Source organism: Neovison vison, chromosome 6 (genome assembly GCF_020171115.1).
Source record: "Neovison vison isolate M4711 chromosome 6, ASM_NN_V1, whole genome shotgun sequence".
In the NCBI taxonomy this organism is placed as follows: Eukaryota; Metazoa; Chordata; class Mammalia; order Carnivora; family Mustelidae; genus Neogale; species Neogale vison.
The window spans coordinates 106553397-106574100 of NC_058096.1; the positions used below are offsets into that span (position 1 = coordinate 106553397).

The 20704-nt window shown below is 41.4% G+C and overlaps 1 protein-coding gene across 3 annotated transcripts in view; it reads right to left on the reverse strand.

The window, feature by feature from the left end:
- The window catches only part of KLHL6 (kelch like family member 6), a 77477-nt gene that overhangs the window by 51155 nt on the left and 5618 nt on the right, over positions 1–20704 (reverse strand). Inside the window, exons 1-2 of one of the 3 annotated variants that reach the window (XM_044255120.1) lie at positions 18869–18894; positions 4124–4239 (exon numbers count right to left, since the gene is read on the reverse strand). The exons of 1 other annotated variant lie outside the window; for it this stretch is intronic. Coding sequence is in view for 1 of the 2 variants with exons in the window: in XM_044255119.1 (XP_044111054.1) it covers positions 4124–4416 (293 nt within the window). In the remaining variant the exon portion in view is untranslated. Of the gene's footprint in view, positions 1–4123; positions 4453–18868; positions 18895–20704 lie in introns of those variants that run through there. One more of the 3 variants, XM_044255119.1, reaches the window with a different exon arrangement.

Here is a 20704-nt window from a genome sequence, read left to right on the forward strand (position 1 = left end):
CTAAAGACTTTAAAATAGGCCCCCAAAGGGAACTACATTGTCTGAGTTACTAGTAATGTCCCTGTTTACAGCCTCCAGGGTTATATATGCAGCTCAATAATAGCTGGGCAGCGGGTCCAAAGAACATGTATAAAATGCTGTCAGTGAGGAAGATTCTTGGGGCAGGGGGAGTGGAATTGGTAGATTCTCTGATGCATTGAACCACATGAAAGATCATGGTGAGAGGCTGTGAGTGAAAGCCCCAAAATTAAGCAAATGGAAAAAAGAATGAATTATTAACTTCAGATAAAAGGCTTTACAAGAAACAAAGTAAAACATTATCACACAACTTGGCTCAACAGGAAACAATGTTTTCATGGACATAATGTAAATTCTTAATACAAACTTAACCCAAAAAATTGATAACATTATACTGAGAGATTACAGGGAAAGGAAGTGTATGGTAAGGGATTTAGGTATAAGTGCTAAGTCTTTATCAGACATGCTAGGAAGTCAATAAATAATGTCTAACATTGAGAAATCAGAAAAGAATAGTAGTAAGCATATTTTGAAGAAATATAAATATAATACCAGAACAAACAGCTAAATGTCAAAAATGGTGGCTTCTGATGAGAAAAACCGAAGGGTAGAGGAGGTAAAGAGAAACCTTTGTTATTATAAGCCTTTAAACAATATTTGACTCTGGGCACCTGGGTGGCTCAGTTGATTGAACAGTTGCCTTCGGTTCAGGTCATGATCTGAGAGTCCCTGGATCAAGTCCTGCATCAGGCTCCCAGCTCCATGGGGAGTCTGCTTCTCCCTCTGACCTTCTCCCCTCTCATGCTCTCTCTCACTGTCTCTCAAATAAATAAAAATCTTTAAAAAAATAATATTTGACTCTTTGTTAACTATCTGCATGTAGTACTTTGATAAAAATAAATCTGGGGCTCCTGGGTGGCTCAGTGGGTTAAAGCCTCTGCCTTCGGCTCAGGTCATGGTCCCAGGGTCCTGGGATGGAGCCCCACATCGGGCTCTCTGCTCAGCAAGGAGCCTGCTTCCTCCTCTCTCTCTGCCTGCCTCTCTGCCTGCTTGTGATCTCTGTCTGTCAAATAAATAAATAAAATCTTTTTTAAAAAAAATAAATAAATCTTAATTTTAAAAAATATACATGAAAATTGAAAATGTATGAGAGATCTCACAGAAAAAGAACTACAGCCAATCCTTAAGCATATGGGAAGATGTTTGAGCTTATTAAGAATAAGAGAAATACAGGGCACCTGGGTGGTTCAGTTGGTTAAGCGTCTGACTCTCGGTTTCAGCTCAGGTCGTGATCCCAGAGTCATGATTTCAGGGTTGTAGGATTGAGCCCCATGTGCTCCGTGTTCAGAAGGAAGTCTGCTTAAGATTCTATCTGTCCCTCTCCTTCTGCCCCTCCCCCCCAAAAAATAAATATATCTTTTTTAAAAAATTAAGAGAAATGCAAATTAAAACAAAACAGATACTGTTTCTCATCTGTCAGATTGGGGAAAATCCAAAAGTTGGAAGCCATCCTCTTTCGGCAAGCCTATGGGGAGTGCACAACAACTGAACCTCTACCAGGGAGAATCTGGCATATCCACTTCAACTGCAGATGCATTTCTCCCTGACTCAGCAAACCCTCTTCTAGAAATACAGCCCCAGATAGTCCTGCATGCATATAAAATGACATGTATAAGGTCATTCATTACAGCATTGTTATACAGGAAAAGATAAGAAACAATCCAAATGTCTGTCAACAGGGGACTGGTTAAATACACTATGGATCCATCACTCTATGGAAAATATTTATGTTTTCAACGAATAAAGGAGGGAAAATTACATAATTTAACAGCCAGCTTCCAGGCCCTCCCAAGCACGAAGGACTGTGTCGGAAGCCTCTCAGACAGAGCAGACTCTCTGCCCTTCTGAAGTGTGAGCATAAAAGGAACTTGGCTCCCAACCCCTTTCAAAACCTTAGAAGCAAAGCAAGAGAGGCAGTGAGGCAATGTCTGACTTAATATAAGTCCTAGGGCCAAATCCCACTTGGTCACTTTATTAGCAGAGACCCTTGGGGCTTTAGTTCCTTATCTATAAGCTGGGATAAAATGCCCTTCCTCCCAGGGTTGCTGTGGGAGAGCATGTGTGACACTGGTGGCCCAGAGCTCTGCTCACAGTACTAGAAGAAAGAATCCTGTCTCCAGGCCTGTGTTCATTATAGCAGAAAAGTCATCTTAGAAATACCAAGATAAGAATCAAAAGTCACTGCTCTGAAGAAAAGAATAGAAGGAATTTCCCTCCACCACCAGGCAGTTTTGGAAGCGACTTCATCCCCAGGCTGACATGCACACCATGTGGGAGTCTCCAGCAACTCATTGTACCACCTCCTCTGAGGGCTGGTAGACACTTTCCCTAAGGATCCCACATCATCGAGGCGCGAAGGACCTGGGCCCAAACACCTTCAAAAGGACCAGAGTAATCAGCGACACACTGGAGAGCATACAGCCAGCAGTCCTATGCCAAGCCACTAACAAAACTGCTAATCAGGTATACCTTTGTGTGACAACCATTTTCCAGTGATTCAAAACAGAATGAATACACCTAAAAATGGGTACTCAGGATATTGAGCCAAGTTGACTTTCCTTTACTTCTGAAAGTGGTTGTGATCAATGCGAAAGCCATGCTCGAAACTGGTGAATAAGAAATGTGTCTATCTTTCTCAACCCATCTTTATGTTGTGCCTACCCATTACCTTTTATATATTTCCTGTGGAACGAAGCCCTAAATTTAGGGACAATTTGTATTACAGCAAAAAACAAGGATTTCTACAATGTGTCCAATCCCTGCTCTAGCAATGATTACATATGTAAAGCTGGGTTTCCATTTCCTCATCTGTAAAAGGGAACATCAGCCACCTTCACCACACTACTGCAAAAATAAAATCAGATAACTGTGAATGTCTGGCACATAGCAGGCACTACTTCCTGCCAACCCAGGTGTAACCCTTGCCTTGTCTACATATGGGACCTAATCAATTCCACAACAGCCCATTGACACTGCTCTTTGAAGTCCAAGGAAAAATCTCCCTCTAAACATCTCAGAAAAATGAAAAAACAATACTTTTCAAGATATTTCATAGGTAAATACTTTTTAATTTCCTCAGCCAGAACCAAGAGTTAAGAAGAATATCATTTAAAAGAATTATAAGGCATTTCTTTTTCAAATTCCGCAAATACCTTCTTCATCCTCACTTCCCTTGGGGACTGGTTCTCACCACGTCTGCAGTGATCTGGAGTACTCTGGATCCAGCCCTATTCACTGCATTCCTGATTCTCCCACATTCTTGTCCCAGGCATTTGCTCATGGTAAATACTCACTAAACGGTTCTAAGCTGAACCAAACAGAATGAGGTTAAGAATTTCACAAAGACATATTGAGCATCTACTATACCCTAGGCACTGTGTAAGAGCATTTTCCCTCTCCCATTTAGTTATCACAACAATCCAGAAAGGTAATCACTGTCCCCAGCTAACAGATGACAAAACAGAAACTCAAGAGCATACAGTGACCTGCCTTAAGTCCCAATGTCAGGAAGGACAGGACAGGATGGAGCCCAGGTCTCAGAGTGTGTTATAACTGGGAGCCCCTCACTGCAAAAGCACCTTTGTTATGCTTTCTTTTCTAATCCAACCCCTGTGCACAATAGAAGCCCTTAATTTTCAGCAAGTCATTTGATAACTCCAAATGAGGGGCCATAAACTTTTCTCTACCTCTATTGGTGAACAAAGACATCATGTTTCCAACACACTAATCAAACCAAGGGGGAAAAAAATCCCCATGACTTCAGTAATTTTCCATCCTCTGGAACAAAGACACATACAGAGAAGATTCACCGTAATACATAAACATTGCTTTTAAATGATACCAATCTCTCCTTTAATATGCCTCCAACCCTAAAATCTAAAGTTTAATAACTTCCTTTCTTGTATCTTCAATAGACACACAAATCTAAATAGTTATACAAACCGTACATGCAACAATGGCCACCTAGTTAGACTGGGCTCTCACATCGTTACTGATTTTCCTTACAACCTGCACCCAGTTTGACTGTAATCCTAGGCGTGCTGACCTGAAATAGTTGCTGGCCGCAGCGAGCACCACGCGGTGGCAGGAGAATTCCTGAATGTCCACACACAAGATGACATCGGTCAGAGCATTTTCCACTCGGAGGGTGTCCAGGCCATTCTGCAGAATTAAGGAGAGTCCTGTGTCATCGAATTTTACCTTATCCCCATTTAAGATTTCTACCAGGTCTCCCCTTTTTTGGGAGGGCTCATCTGTAGAAGGTGCCAGAGGCCCTTCCAAACTCTTCTCTACCACATCGCCCATGGTCCAGGCGTCCCTTTGTCCTGCCATCAACATCCAGACTGAAGGAGCACCCAAGCTTCAGGCAGGTCACATTGCAGAAGCTGAGCGGATTTCCTGTGTAGAGCCCTCCACTTATCACCAGCTGTCACACACACACAACAGGAAGTCTCGTACTTTCTCATCCTGTTACTACAAACGCCAGTAACTTCTATTCCTCTTCTTTCTGTGAGTCACCAAAAGGTTAGAAATTACTTAGAAGGGGTGTGTGGATAGGGGCTCCAGGAGAGAAGGGGTGGCTTCTCAGAGTCTGCTATTAGTGCTGTAAGGTTATTTTGGTCCATCTCCCCCTCATATCCGTGAGCAGGAAGCCTCTGATTCTGGCTATTACATTTGTATCTCTGGTGTTTTATAACCAAGGTTGTCAATGATAGGATGGGCAGGGAACATTCTATGATCTTACCCCTCCCTCTTCTCAGGAGTCTGAGACCCCATGATAAGCCCCCACCCAGTCCCTTGGGAACTTTGTAAAACTTTGTGGCATTCCCACTTATATCAGCACTGCACATCTTCTGCCTTTGTCTTCCTCCACTGCTCAGGGGAAAACAATGTCGTAGCAAATATTAATGTTCTTCCCCCACACAAGAAAGTCTATTGTTTCAGATATGCCTCTGGGGACAGAGGAGAAATGGTCTCCAGAAACTCCACCCCCAGGGGCTTCTCTCTTAGCAGACTAACCAGGGCAGGTCAACACCAGTATACTCTTGCAAGTCACAACTCAAATTGGCCTGATCTCACTCAGCATCTAGTGGTCAGGTTTCTACTGAAGTATCTTCACCATGAAGTATCTTCACCATGAAGTATCTTCACCATGAAGTATCTTCATTACCTTTGAAGGTGTCTGTTAAATAATAATAACTACCTTTTCATAAACTTCTACTATATTACAGATTAGAGAAGTTAACTTATTTTAATGTATTTTAATCCTTATAAGAATCCAGTGAGGCAGATGACTTTCTTCATTTTACAGAGAAGGAAACTGAAGCTCTGCTCAAGCAAGTAACAGGACCCACCCACATCTGTTTGGCTCCAAAGCCCATTTCCTCCATCACCAACAGGCTACAAGAGCTATAAAATATCATGTTGGTCCTGACTCCTGCATCTCCCACAGAGAGAACCGCAGGGCTTGCCTGCCACTGCTGCTCCAGTGCATGGCACCTCACCAAAGTGGCCTCTGCGGTCTCACTCCTGCTCTCATGCACTGTCAAGCAGTGGGGAGCACCAGCTGTCCTCCTGATCAGCAAGGAGCCCCCATCCTTTCTCTGTCCTGCTCTGTGGTGACTGAGCCCTCTCCAGGGGTCCCAGTTGTGCCTCAGTTCTTCTTCTCTTCCATGGATGCTTACTCCTAATGTCAGCATCTTTGTTATCTCCCCCGCACCAGACTTGTGCTGTATCCAGAGCTCTGTCAATCAAGACATGTTGGCCTCAAGAACAGAACAGCCCACTGATGGGGCATCTGGGTGGCTCAGTGGGTTAAGCCGCTGCCTTCGGCTCAGGTCATGATCTCGGGGTCCTGGGATCGAGTCCCGCATCAGGCTCTCTGCTCAGCAGGGAGCCTGCTTCTTCCTCTCTCTCTCTGCCTACTTGTGAGCTCTCTCTGTCAAATAAATAAATTTTAAAAATCTAAAAAAAAAAAAAAACAGCCCACTGAAGTCATTTAAACAATAGAAGTCACACATTATAAGAAGCCAGCAGCGTGGAGTCCCAGACTAATCCAGACGCTCATACTTCTGTGTTATCAAGAACACGTAATTTTTCCATTTTCCCATTCTGTCATACTCTCTGTGTGATGGAGATGCCCCTCATGATCACATAATAGCTGCCACAATACCAACAAGTCCAAAATCAGGAAGAAGGGCAGGTCTTTTCTCCTTCATCTCTTTTTACCAGGAAGAAGATCCTTTTTAAAATCCCCATCAGACTTCTCCTAAGTCACTTGACCACCTCAGACCAAACTCCAGGAAATACAAATGGAATAACATGATTGCCTTGCACAAAACATGATTCATCTACTGGCTTGAGTCCACTTTCCCCCAAAAGAAGGATCTGATAGTCAAATGTTAGCACAGAGAAGGGGCAAGGGCTGGTGTGTGGCTAGCCTCCTGAGCCCACCACACAGAACATGTACAACACTGACACTTCGCACACACAACTGGGAGGAACTCAGCACTTCCACCTCCATGGCTCTTATCACCACCTCTGGTAGGACTGAGGATAACACATGATGCAATCCCTCTCATGGCATCTTGTCACCCAGAACCTCTCAAAGTATGAACAACACTGACCATATTCAGCTCCACTCTACCCTCCTATTAAAACAAAAAGAGAATAAAACTCAATTCTCCATTCACAATACATCCTGGTCACCAAGTTCCCTTATTATTTTTCATATACCTCCAAGCCCACCTGCCCCATTCTCTTGACATAAGCAGATAGCTGTTACCTTCCCCCCACCCCTACATCTTCCTAGTAGGGATGCATGCACAGACATGTACTGTAGGTGTGATAATGCCTACGATTAGATTTAGTACAAAAGAAAAAAACACAACCAGTTTGGCAACCATGTCAACCTGGATATGCTCTGAGATTTAGCATGAATTGATAAATATTCTTTATAGCTACAAGCAAAATAACTCCGTTCTGTGTAAGTTTTATTTTCCCTACCAAGCAACAAAATGTACAAGCCATTGGCAAAAGCTTTAATACTGAGAAAACAATCTAATTATATCTTACTAGACTACTTGGCTTTATAATGCTTGAAAGGAATAGATTCTGCCCCCGTGCAAATGGGTAGCTTCACTTAAGGGAAATCTCTATTCCTAAAACTACAGTTTGCCCCTTCTGACCCCAGTCAACTGTTTACTCTAACACAACCTATAGCGATAGAAACAAGTCTTAAGTCAGCTACAAAAGAAGAGCCACTGCTCCCTCATGTTAACTTATTACTATTAAAGCTATCATTTATTGAGTATCGACTATTTTTCAAGAAATGTGAGAGGCACTTTATGAATTCTGATGCATTTACTCTTCCCACCAATCCAGTGCAGTTACATATTATGATCTCCATTTTAGAAATATGAAGACAGGTAAGATCACATAATTGGTATCATGTCCATATCCCCTCTGTCCATCCTGGAAGTCACCCACAGACAGTTCGTATAAGCACACCAAAAGCATCACTCTGCCTGAGAGCATTCTCCAGTTATAAGGGCAGGTGGTCTCATCAGAAGTGCCCAAGAGTGACCTGCAGCTGAGAGCCAGGAGTTGGTACACAAAAATGATAGCTTCCTGTCTCTCGGTGGCAGTGCTTAAGTGTGTTCTACCCTAGCAGAAGACTCTCAGAGGACTGAGCTCTAGTTGCCCAAGTAGTAACCCATTCACCCTCTAAGGGAAGGAAGCTTCTGATGCTATTTCCTTATATTCCAGGGTAGGAAGGGAAAAGTAAAGACTGTCATCCCTCCCCAGAGAGGATCTGTTTATATTCCAAAATAAAGGTTTCTCTCTCAGGAGGAGGAAGATGGATGAAACAGACCCATGTGCCAGCTGCCCTATGTAAGTTCTGAGTCTCATAATTTCAGCATTCATCTCCTCTGGTGCAACCCCATTGTAAATTCACGGTAACATCAGGCTTTCATCGCATTATCTATAGAGATAGGGATGCAGAGAACTGGTAAGATGGTCTGTGCACAATAAATTATCTTTTTTTATGATTCAGAGAATTTGTGTTTCCTGTCAGACAAAAATTGAAATACATACATACATATGCATTTAACATGCAGTTTATTTTTTATCTATCTATCTATCTATTTATTTAGGAGTGGGAAGAGGACGGGCTGAGGGAGAAGAAGGGAGAGAATCTTAAACAGCCTCCACACTCAGAGCCCAGAGCCTGACACAGGGCTCCATCTTACAATCCTAAGATCATGATCTGAGCCAACATCAAAAGTTAGATGCTTAGGAGTACCTGGATGGCTCAGTTGGTTGAATGTCTGACTTCTGGTTTTGGATCAGGTCATGATCTCACCATGGTCAGCTCAAGCCCCAAGTGGGGTTCTGCACTCAGTGCAGAATTTGCTTCAGATTCTCTCTCTCTCTCTTTCTCTCTCTCAAATAAATAAATAAAATCTTTTAAAAAAAAGTTGGAAGCTTAACTGAGTAAGTCACACAGGTACCCCAACATGCAGCTCATTTTAACTTGATTTCTCCAGAATGAGTGGTAACAGGTATGGGAGGGTAGAACCAGCAGAATGAACAAAATGCTTCAGGGTCCAGACTTCATACTTTCCTGATGCCTGCAAAACTTCTCCTTCAGAATAAATGTCCTTCCTGCCTTCATAAAGCTTCTCCAATATACCTACATGTATTGCAAGCCTTGCCTGTGTACACATTGCTCTCTGCTTTTGCTCCTATGAGTGCACTGAAGCACTGTACTGTCATTTCCCAGCTACTTGTCTGTCTCCCCCAGTAAGCTGTGAGCTCCAGTCAAGTCATCTTATATCCCAGAATACGGCACAAGCCCAGTTACATATGCTTCAGTCAAGAAATAAGGGGTGGATAGATGGATTTCATGGTGGAATGAAAGAATCATCAAAAACTGGAAGAAGGGGCACCTGGGTGGCTCAGTGGGTTAAAGCCTCTGCCTTCAGCTCGGGTCAGCTCGGTTGGGCTCTCCATTCAGCGGGGAGCCTGCTTCCTCCTCTCTCTGCCTGCCTCTCTGCCTCCTTGTGATTTCTGTCTGTCAAATAAACAAATAAATCTTAAAAAAAAAAAAAAACTGGAAGAAGACGTCTGCCTTTGTAGCCAGTGGCTCTTTTAGGAGGACATCCTGTATGGCTGAGGTAATACATGAGCTCACCTGGGAGGATAAGAACTTATGAGAGAAAAGGGAGAGGGTAAAGGCTTTCCAGAGAAAATGAGAAATGAACACACCAAAGGTATAAAAGAATAAGGAGTACTTGGAGAAATACAAACCATTAGACACCACTGGAAGACAAGGTATGTGAGCGGAGTAGGGCTGGAAAATGGGTACAATAATAAGACACGGGGGGCTGAGGACAGGTGCTACTGGCCTGATGCTGGATGAAGCCTCTGCTCAGCTCTCTGTGCATTAACTCCCAGACAAACATGAATGGATAGCAACAGAAAATGGTATTGAGACAGTGGAAATCATCAATTTTGTACAGAAAGGTTTGGGAAATGTTGTTTACTGTAGTCTGCCTGCAGTTGGGACAAAAGTGGAAAACAAGATAAGTTTGGTGCTTTGGAAAGTGAGAAAGCTGATAGTGAATTTTATTCTCCTCTATCAGGAGAAGTAACTGAAATAATGAAGCTCTTGTATAAAATCTGGGACTTGTCAACAAATCTTGTTATGAAGATGGTTGGCTGATCAAGATACACTGAGTAACCCTTCAGAACTGGATGAATTAATGAGTGAAGAAGCATATGAGAAATACATAAAATATATTGAGGAATGAAAATGGAACCCTTAAGTAAACAACTTAATTTAGCAATGCAGTCTTAAATTAGTGGTACGTAGAGGATTTAAAAATTGCAACTTCCAAAAAGAGAGCCAAAGTTGGTGGCATCACAATCCCAGACTTCAAGCTCTATTATAAAGCTGTAATCATCAAGACAGTATGGTACTGGCACAAAAACAGACACATAGATCAATGGAACAGAATAGAGAGCCCAGAAATAGACCCTCAACTCTATGGTCAACTAACCTTCAACAAAGCAAGAAGGAACATCCAGTGGAAAAAAGACAGTCTCTTCAACAAAGGGCGTTGGGAAAATTAGACAGCCACACGCAGAAGAATGAAACTGGACCATTTCCTTATACCACACATAAAAATAGACGCCAAATGGATGAAAGACCTCAATGTGAGACAGGAATCCATCAAAATCCTTGAGGAGAACACAGGCAGCAACCTCTTCGACCTTAGCCGCAGCAACTTCTTCCTAGAAACATCACCAAAGGCAAGGGAAGCAAGGGCAAAAATGAACTATTAGGGCTGCATCAAGATCAAAGGCTTTTATACAATAAAGGAAACAGTCAACAAAATCAAAAGACAACTGACAGAATGGGAGAAGATATTCGCAAATGACATATCAGATAAAGGGCTAGTATCCAAAATCTATAAAGAACTTACCAAACTCAACACCCAAAGAACAAATAATCCAATCAAGAAATGGGCAGAGGACATGAACAGACATTTCTGCAAAGAAGACATCCAGATGGCCAACAGACACATGAAAAAGTGCTCAACATCACTCAGCATCAAGGAAATACAAATCAAAGTCACAATGAGATACCACCTCACACCAGTCAGAATGGCTAAAATTAACAAGTCAGAAACAACAGATGTTGGAGAGGATGCAGCAAAAGGGGAACCTTCCTACACTGTTGGTGGGAATGCACACTGGTGCGGCCACTATGGAAAACAGAATGGAGGTTCCTCAAAAAGTTGAAAATAGAGCTACCCTTGGGGCACCTTGGTGGCTCAGTGGGTTACAGCCTCTGCCTTAGGCTCAGGTCATGGTCTCAGGGTCCTGGGATCAAGCCCTGCATCAGGCTCTCTGCTCAGCGGGGAGCCTGCTTCCTCCTCTCTCTCTGCCTGCCTCTCTGCCTACTTGTAATCTCTGTCTGTCAAATAAATAAATAAAATATTCTTTAAAAAAAAAAAGTAAAGAAAAGAAAATAGAGCTACCCTACAACCCAGCAATCACACTACTGGGTATTTACCCTAAAGATACAAATGTAGTGATCAGAAGGGGCAAATGCACCTGAATATTCATAGCAGCAATGTCCACAATAGCCAAACTATGGAAAGAACCTAGATGTCCATCAACAGATGAATGGATAAAGAAGATGTGGTATATATACACAATGGAATACTATGCAGCAGTCAAATGAAATTTTGCCATTTGCCATGATGTGGATGGAACTACAGGGTATTATGTTGAGGGAAATAAGTCAATCAGAGAAGGACAATTATCATATGATCTCCTGATATGAGGAATTTGAGAGGCAGGTTGGGGAGGGGTTGGGGGACAGGGAAGGAAAAAATGAACAAGATGGGATCGGGAGGGAGACAAACCATAAGAGAGTCTTAATCTCACAAAACAAACAGAGGGTTGCTGGGGAACAGGGTATTGAGAGGGTAGTTGGGTTATGGACACTGGGGAGGGTGTGTGCTATGGTAAGTGCTGTGAAATGTGTAAACCTGATGATTCACAGACCTGTACCCCTGGGGCAAATAATACATTATATGTTAATAAAAAAAATGTTTAATTTAAATTTTAAAAATTAAAAAAAAAATAAGTTAGTAAAAAAAAAATTGCAACTTCCAGCAATGCCAATGGAAAAAGAAACTACTTGCAACAATGTTCATGGAAGAAAACATCCCTTGATTTTCTAATGATTGCAGATAAACACAATATACATCCTTTTTGCAACACCCTATGATTTTTAGGCAAGGCTCCAGTTGTAATAGTCAAAATCCTGAAATGACATGTGGTTAAAAACCAGTTGTAAAAATTATGTAATTCAAGGGGCCCCTGGGTGGCTCAGTGGGTTAAGGCCTCTGCCTTCGTCTCAGGTCATAATCCCAGGACCCTGGGATGGAGCCCCAAATCAGGCTTTCTGCTCAGCAGGAAGCCTGCTTCCCTTCCTCTCTCTGCCTGCCTCTCTGCCTACTAATGATCTCTGTCAAATAAATGAACAAAATCTTTTAAAAAAAATTATGTAATTCAAGAATAATATTGTAATCTTAAATCTTAGGGAATATTGTAACTTGCTTACATCTGTCCTTGGGCTGGGGTCAAAATACTTAAATGATCTTTCCTTTGGAAATAACTGATAGTGGAGAAAGGTTAGTTAGTTGCATAGCATCAGATAAAGAGAAATACTGTCTTAATTTTGCAATATACTGTGCTTGCTGGTGCTATTTTTATACAATGAAGCAACAGCCTTGCAAGAAGATAAATAGTTTAATAATAAAACATTCAACTTCTTCCTTAAGAAAAAAAGAAAAAGAAAAGACCAGGCCAGTGAGGGGATTTGGACCCATGGCCTCTGACAGTTACACTGAAACTGCAGCAGGCATCAGCATAACCTGGGCCGCAACCCCAGACTTTCTAATTTAGTGGGTCTAGAGTGATGTCTGAGAATTTGCATTTCTAACAGGCTTCAGGTGATGCAGAGGTTACTGGTCCTGGTCCCACGTCCATCCTTTGAGAACCATTGTCATAGGTGAATCTGTTGGAGGCTCTGCTAGTGTTTAACAAAGGGGAAAACCAGGACTCTGATAACGGGATTTGGAAGGCCATCAGGTGGAAGAAACTAGAGAATGACTCCAGTGAATCAAATAAAAGCCAACAAAAAACAGTTACAGGCAGGCCACTTGGAGCCCAATATAAGCAATTCTCAAATTCTTAAGAGTCTTCCCAGGCTGGTTTACAACTACTTCAAACAAGTAGTTTGTAGATCATGAAATAAACCCGGACAATTAAGTGACTTCCCCAAAGTCAAACAGCTAGTTAGTTGCTGAAATGAGGCAAGAATTCAGGACTTAAAGCTCCTGAGCCAATGCTTTATCCATCCCAGGCTCAAGTAGGATGATCAAGACTTTGTATATATCTTTTTTTTTAATTTATTTTTTATTTATTTTCAGCATAACAGTATTCATTATTTTTGCACCACATCCAGAGCTCCATGCAATCCGTGCCCTCTATATACCCACCACCTGGTACCCCAACCTCCCACCTCCACCCCTTCAAAACCCTCAGATTGTTTTTCAGAGTCCATAGTCTCTCATGGTTCATCTCCCCTTCCAATTTCCCCGAACTCCTTCTCCTCTCTAACTCCCCATGTCCTCCATGCTATTTGCTACGCTCCACAAATAAGTGAAACCATATGATAATTGACTCTCTCTGCTTGACTTGGGAAACTGGACAACTATATGTAGAAGAATGAAACTCGACCATTCTCTTACACCGTACACAAAGATAAACTCAAAATGGATAAAAGACCTCAACATGAGACAGGAATCCATCAGAATCCTAGAGGAGAACATAGGCAGTAATCTCTTCAATATCAGCCACAGCAAAGTCTTTCAAGATATGTCTCCAAAGGCAAAGGAAACAAAAGCCAAAATAAACTTTTGGGACCTCATCAAAATCAAAAGCTTCTGCACAGCAAAGGAAACAGTCAAAAAAACAAAGAGGCAACCCATGGAACGGGAGAAGATATTTGCAAATGACAGTACAGACAAAAGGTTGATATTTAGGATCTATAAAGAACTCCTCAAACTCAACACATACAAAACAGACTATCATATCGAAAAGTGAGCAGAAAATATGAACAGACACTTCTCCAGTGAAGACATACAAATGGCTATCAGACACATGAAAAAATGTTCATCATCACTAGCCCTCAGGGAGATTCAAATTAAAACTACATTGAGATATCACCTTACACCAGTTAGAATGGCCAAAATTAGCAAGACAGGAAACAACATGTGTTGGAGGGGATGTGGAGAAAGGGGAACCCTCTTCCACTGTTGGTGGGAATGCAAGTTGGTGCAGCCTCTTTGGAAAACAGTGTGGAAATTCTTCAAGAAATTAAAAATAGAACTTCCCTATGGCCCTGCAATTGCACTACTGGGTATTTACCCCAAAGAAACAGATGTAGTGAAAAGAAGGGCCACCTGTACCCCAATGTTTATAGCAGCAATGGCCACGGTCGCCAAACTGTGGAAAGAACCAAGATGCCCTTCAACGGGCAAATGGATAAGGAAGATGTGGTCCATATACACTATGGAGTATTATGCCTCCATCAGAAAGGACGAATACCCAACTTTTGTAGCAACATGGACAGGACTGGAAGAGATTATGCTGAGTGAAATAAGACTTTGTATATATCTTACTTATAAGTGGGAGATAACTGGAATATCCACCCATGTGTAAAACAAGAGTAGCCTTACCTTCTGTCCTGTGATCGTCTTCTGGTTCCAGTTAATAGCTGAGGGTCCAGAGGACAGAGAACCTGCAGCTTCTACCTCAGATCAGGTTCACCTGTGTGTCCCCAGCTCATGGGTGGAGCACACCAGCCTCTCACACTCCCATCCTGCAGACATTGTGGCCTGGTTTCTCTTCCTCACCTGATTCGAAGCTGCCCAAGTGTCCTAGACTCCTGCCCATCACACGTTAGCCCGGGGCCTCTGAGGCCAAGTCCTCCTGACAACCTCATCCCAGCTTAATAACAAAAATAAATAAATAAATGCTTTCACAAAGAACGATGAGCTGGGGGCCTGCCTGAGTCAGAAACAGGAAGTTGGGAAGTTGTATGAGAAGGAGCATAAGGCTGATCTAAGTGGGGAGTCCAGAAACCAAAATCTGAGTACAGGGCCAAGTCTAAAGCCAACTGTTTCATCATTTAAATCTGGAGATGATTATCTTTAAAAGATCTGTCAAGGTTTTATTTTCTTTTACAAATGTCACATACAGAAAACACTTTCCATAGCATAACTTTTCAATTTTTAGTCAACATAATGAAAGAAGTGTCATGTACTGGTTATAGTTTTCCCAAACTCTACTCAGAGCCCCCAGCCAGGTCCCTGAGTATCACTCTGGAATTTCCTCTGCAGATCTGAACTTAAGGAATTCCAGGTGGTTCCCAAAACCCCTACCAGGCGGTTCTGAGCAACCTCTCACTGAAAAAATGTCCACAAAATAGGGAGTCAAAATTTGGAAGGGAGCTCAACCAAACCTGTTGCAAACCCTGAGGTGGACCCAGAGGCCAAAGGCAAAAGTTAAGACTGGCCTTCTACAAATGGCAAAACCAGAGAAATTTATCCACAGTACACCAGTCCATATCCCAAGGGGGCTCTCTGCTCAGCGGGGGGACTGCTTCTCTCTCTCTCTCTCTCTCTTTCGCTCTCATTGCCTGCTTCTTTGTCTACTTGTGATCTCTGTCAAATAAATAAATTTTTTAAAAATGCAGGATTTGAGGGGCGCCTGAGTGGCTCAGTGGGTTAAAGCCTCTGCCTTCAGCTCAGGCCATGATCCCAGGCATGATCCCAGGCATGATCCCATCAGGCTGTCTGCTCAGCAGGAAGCCTGCTTCCCTTCCTCTCTCTCTACCTGCCTCTCTGCCTACTTGTGATCTCTGTCTGTCAAATAAATAAATAAAATCTTAAAAAAATAAAAATAAATTTTGTTACTTTTTTCTTACTATAAAACAATAATAAACCACATTCTTGAAAACTTGGAAAGTTCAGGAAAAAATAAAAATTGACATTTAATGTGTTAGCATAGACTTAAACTGACTAGAGAAATAGAGTTGCATGTATTTCTTCCCAACTTCAAGTTCAGTGATATATGTTGATTGAAACTGGCCATGATAGGAGTGTTTACACCACAGAAATTGGTAAATGTTATAAATCAGCACCTTTTCATCTGTCTGTCTGTTTGTTTGAAATCCAGTTATTAAACATCTACCAGTAAGCACATGACTGATATACCACCTTCCCCCTTGGACTATAGAGGTCCTGAGATTACTTTGAATCCGGACCACCCTCCAGCTCCAGTTAAGGGTCTACTACCAAATTTTAGAGAAATTCTGCCTCAATCCCCTTTTTCTCAAGGTAGCTTGATTGATCCTCTGCTTCTTACATCTAAACGGGCTTCCCTGGAACAGAAACAGCAGTACCAGGATGTTCCTCTCTCTGTCCCTCACATTTATCACCACATTACCCTTCCTCCAGACTCTAATGTTGACCCCACCTCCAAGCATTCACTACAGAATCACATCTGCAGCCCTTCAAGCTTCTACACCTGCCCTAATGGCAATTCCAGTTCTCTCATAAAGGGAATTTCCCAAAAGACACTTATTTTTGAGCAATTTATCTTCATGTAGCCTTCATTCATTGTCCCATTATGGTTTTCTGTCCCAATTCATCTCTTATCCAGGGTTGCTGAAGATATTAAGAGGTTCTTTTCTTTTTCTTTTTCTTTTTTAACCAGAACTGCCATATCCCAATAGTTCACCAAAATGACTAACACAAAAGGAAAGAAGAGAGGCACCCACTATATGTTCTGTAGGCCTTTTAGAAAACATGGACTTGTTCCTTTATGAGACATGCTATTTCCTTATGTCTACAATATCACCCTTCTTCTAGACTTGTATGTATGTGGCTCAAGCAATGGCATTGCTCAAAAAGGGGCATGTTCCATGGCAAAACTGGAAGGGTCTATTACCCTTCCAGTTTTTTACTTATTACCCAGTATGCTGTTGGCAATGCTATAAACAAATAAGTTAAGGGCAAGATTATTGCCAAGAGAATTAATGTATATATCAAGTATATTAAGCACTTCAAAAACAATCTGAGGGGTTTGAAGCAGCGAGGGGTGGGAGATTGGGGGAACCAGGTGGTGGGTATTAGAGAGGGCACGGATAGCATGGAGCACTGGGTGTGGTGCAAAAACAATAAATACTGTTGTGCTGAAAATAAATAAATTAATTAATTTTTTTTTTTAGAAAAAGCACTTTAAGAGACAAGATAAGGTCCTAAAATATGTGAAGGGAAATGATCAGAAAAAGAAGGAAACCGAAGAGAAAAGTACATGGGTTCAGTGTGTTGGGAGGAGGAAAATTTTATCCCTAGGCTGCTTGGTTCTTTTAGCTTGTGTAATAATTAAATTGACATAAGACCAATAAACAGGAGAAAAAACCAAATTTAATTCATATGAATGGAGACTCATAGACGTGGGACCTAAGAAGTAACCAAGGCAGGCAGCTTTTATATTTTCTAGACAAGAAACAATAAAATTCTGGAAAATTGATAAGATAAACTTAGGTTTGGGTATTAATTAGTGGAGAATCTATGCAGAGTTTATTTACATAGTCTACTTGGCCCTCAATTTCAAATCTCTGACTATAAGGATGTCTCTATACTTCCTGGTAAAGGGAAGCTACCTTTCACATGAAAGACTTACTTCCTGCTTTCTGGAGACAAAGGAAGATCAGAGTGTTACTCTAGCACTGGTTGTTTCTTAAGTAACTTCAGTTCAGAATAATCAATATGGCACTGTGGCACATCTTGCCACACAGCCTGCCCTGAGCCCCAACAAACTGAAACGCCAGCCTCCTCCACCAGAGAAGCACACTTTGTGAAAATCACTGGAAAGGAATCCGAATTTCTAGAACCCATTCCTTATGGCATAATAGGTATTAAAGGCATAATAGGTACTTTTTTAAAAAAAAAGATCTCTGGACTGTTAAAAAAAAAAAAAAGGTATTACGGGTTTGGGTGGAAGCCCTAAGGTTTGAGGTTTATGAAAGAATGTTAACTCTGGGAATAAGCTGGAGGAGAGAGGCAAAACTCCAGTCTTGAAAGAATTGCAATACCAAATGTGGTACCCAGGGGACTAAGGACTAGGGACAGGCATAAGTTTAAAGCAAGGTCAGTTGATTATGGTTTATTGAAAGGATTTTAAGAATAGGTCAGTGTCTCAGTATCTTTATCCATAAATTGGTGATAGTAATAGTCTCTACCTCCATGTGTTTGTGAAGAAGGGGAAATGAATACATACATGTGAAGCCTTATCAATGATGTCTGGCAGGGGCACCTAGGTGGCTCAGTAGGTTAAATGTCTCACTCTTGATTTTGACTCAGGTCATGATCTCAGAGTCGTGACGTCAAGCCCCATTTGGGGCTCCATACTGGGCATGCTGGGCATGGAGACTGCTTGGGATTCTCTCTCATAATCTTAAAAAATTATGTCTGGCATATATGAAGCCCTATGTAAGCATTAGCTATTATTATTCAACCCGTTCTATACAAAAGAGAGTGTGTATGTCAGCCTAAATCTGGTTTCTAGCTTCAGACCAACAACTTTTTCAGCACAATGGCCTTTGTTAGTACTTACAGGCTGTCTATTGTCCCCATGTTATCTTGGATAACTTCCATATAATCAGTGTAGAGGGGCCCATAGACCACCATCTTCCCAGAGAAATAAACATTCCTATCACTCTTCCTATACTCTGTGCATTAGAAATATTATTCCACCCAGAGGCATAACAATTCACAGAAGAATTTATCCATTGGGAAATTCTCCCCAGAAGTAGCCCAATCTAATCAGAGGCAATTTAAAAATATATTACTTCAATTATATTAATGTATATAATATACATGTTAATTATAAATACAGTTGACCCTCAAATAACACAGGGGTGAGGAACACCAAATCCTGTGCAGTTGAAAATCTGCATATAACTTTTGACTCACCCCCAAAATTTAACTAATAGCCTACTGTTGACTAAAAGTCTTACCAATAATATAGTTCATAACATGTAATTTGCACACCATATGTATTATATACTATATTCTTACAATTAAGACAAGCTAGAAAAAAGAACATTTTATTAAGAAAATCATAAAAGAGGCACCTGGGTGGCTCAGTCATTAAGCGGCTGCCTTTGGTTTAGGTCATGATCCCAGAGTTCTGGGATCAAGCCCCGCACTGGGCTCCTTGCTCAGTGGAAAGCCTGCTTCTCCCTCTCCAGCTCCCCCTGCTGTGTTCCCTCTCTTGCTGTGTCTCTCTCTGTCAAATAAATAAATAAAATATTTTTTTAAATCCAAAAAAAAAGAAAATCATAAAAAAGAACATTGTACTAAAAAAAATCTGCAGGTAAGTACATCCACGTAATTCAAACCCACACTATTCAAGGGTCAACTGTATATTAATATGCTATAGATGACACTATTACTAAAAGAGTATCATTTGCTGATATATTATCAGGCTAAGTGTTCTGTATGTTTTGTGTCATCCTATTTCCTTTTATCCTGACCCCTTGATAAAATGGATTATTTTCCTCTTTTTACAACTGAGGAAACAGAGGCTTCAAAATGAAGTTGAGTATTTTGTTCCGTTAGAAAGGCTGTTAGTAAGTCCATTATAGCATCTGATTTGCCCAGGTCCTACTCTAATGAAAAATTCCCAGCCCACACCTTCTGCTGCCCAGGAAACCATTTGTGGTACTACATGACTGCTGCTCCCCTTTGTTAACTGAATTAGAATGGGTGCACCCATCCAAAGACAGCCAAATATATAGAGAGATTAGCTCAGGGACACACAGAGCTGGCTCAAAAAGATCCTATGGGACAATTAGAGAATCTCTAATTTGAAATAAGAAACACAGAGTTTGCCATTTGAGAGCAAAAAAAAAAAAAAAAAAAAAAGAAGAAGAAGGTAAAAGGAAGCATCAAGAGATGCCAGATGTGGAGACAGAACTAAGCTAAAGCCATGTGCAAGCCAGCCTCTGAAGAGTAGAAGAGACCTGGAAGGTAAGTAAGCAGGGAGAGTTGGAAGGTAACAAGAGAAGACTGAAGCCAACATGAAGAGAGTAGCTAAGAAAGGTCACCCTGAGACTGGGTAGAAAACCATAGGCTCCTGTCACTGAAGTCCTGAGGCCACTCTGATCCTGAACCTACTCTCTAGCTAGGGCTCTGCTCTTGGATTTCAGAGAGATTTTTGCTTAGATTCCACTTTTCCTGAAGTAGCTTGATTGAGACTGTTCTTATATCCAGACAGACCTCTTTGGAAAAGAAGCAGAACAGTTCTATAAAGCTCATCTGTCTGATTTCCACATACTCACTACCGTGCTACACTTTCTCCACAGACCAGGGTTGTTGCCAGGTGCAGAGATGGGCCCTGAAAAAGGATTAGATGTCATAGCTGCAGCCAGTGCTAATTCAGGTCTGCTATCCATATCCAACTCTAAAGTAGACTTTCCAAATGAAGACTCAAGGAGTAAATTGGAAACAGTGATAATTATAGGGAATGGGTTTTGTCAGTAAGAACAGCATTCAAATACTCACTTATTGCTAAATGGGGAGAAAAATTATATAACAGGAGATATGCTATGCTCCCATTTTTGCAAATCTGAGTATGAGTATAATAAAATACCAGAAGGACAGGTATTTCCCTAGTCATCAAATATTTAAGAAGTATGTTCTAGGTGCTCAGGATACAATATGGAGCAAATAGTGACAGAGTTTCCCTGCCTCAAGGAGCTCACAGTCTAGTGAGGGAGGACCAACATTAAGAAACAAACAGACCTGTATGGAGGTCTGTATGGAGACCTGTATGGAGAATCACTATATTGTACACTTGACACTAATATTACACTGTGTGTTAACTAACTGGAATTTAAATAAAAGCTTTAAAAACAAACAAACAAAAACCACACATGCATTGCAATCATTCTAAGGGCTGTAATGGA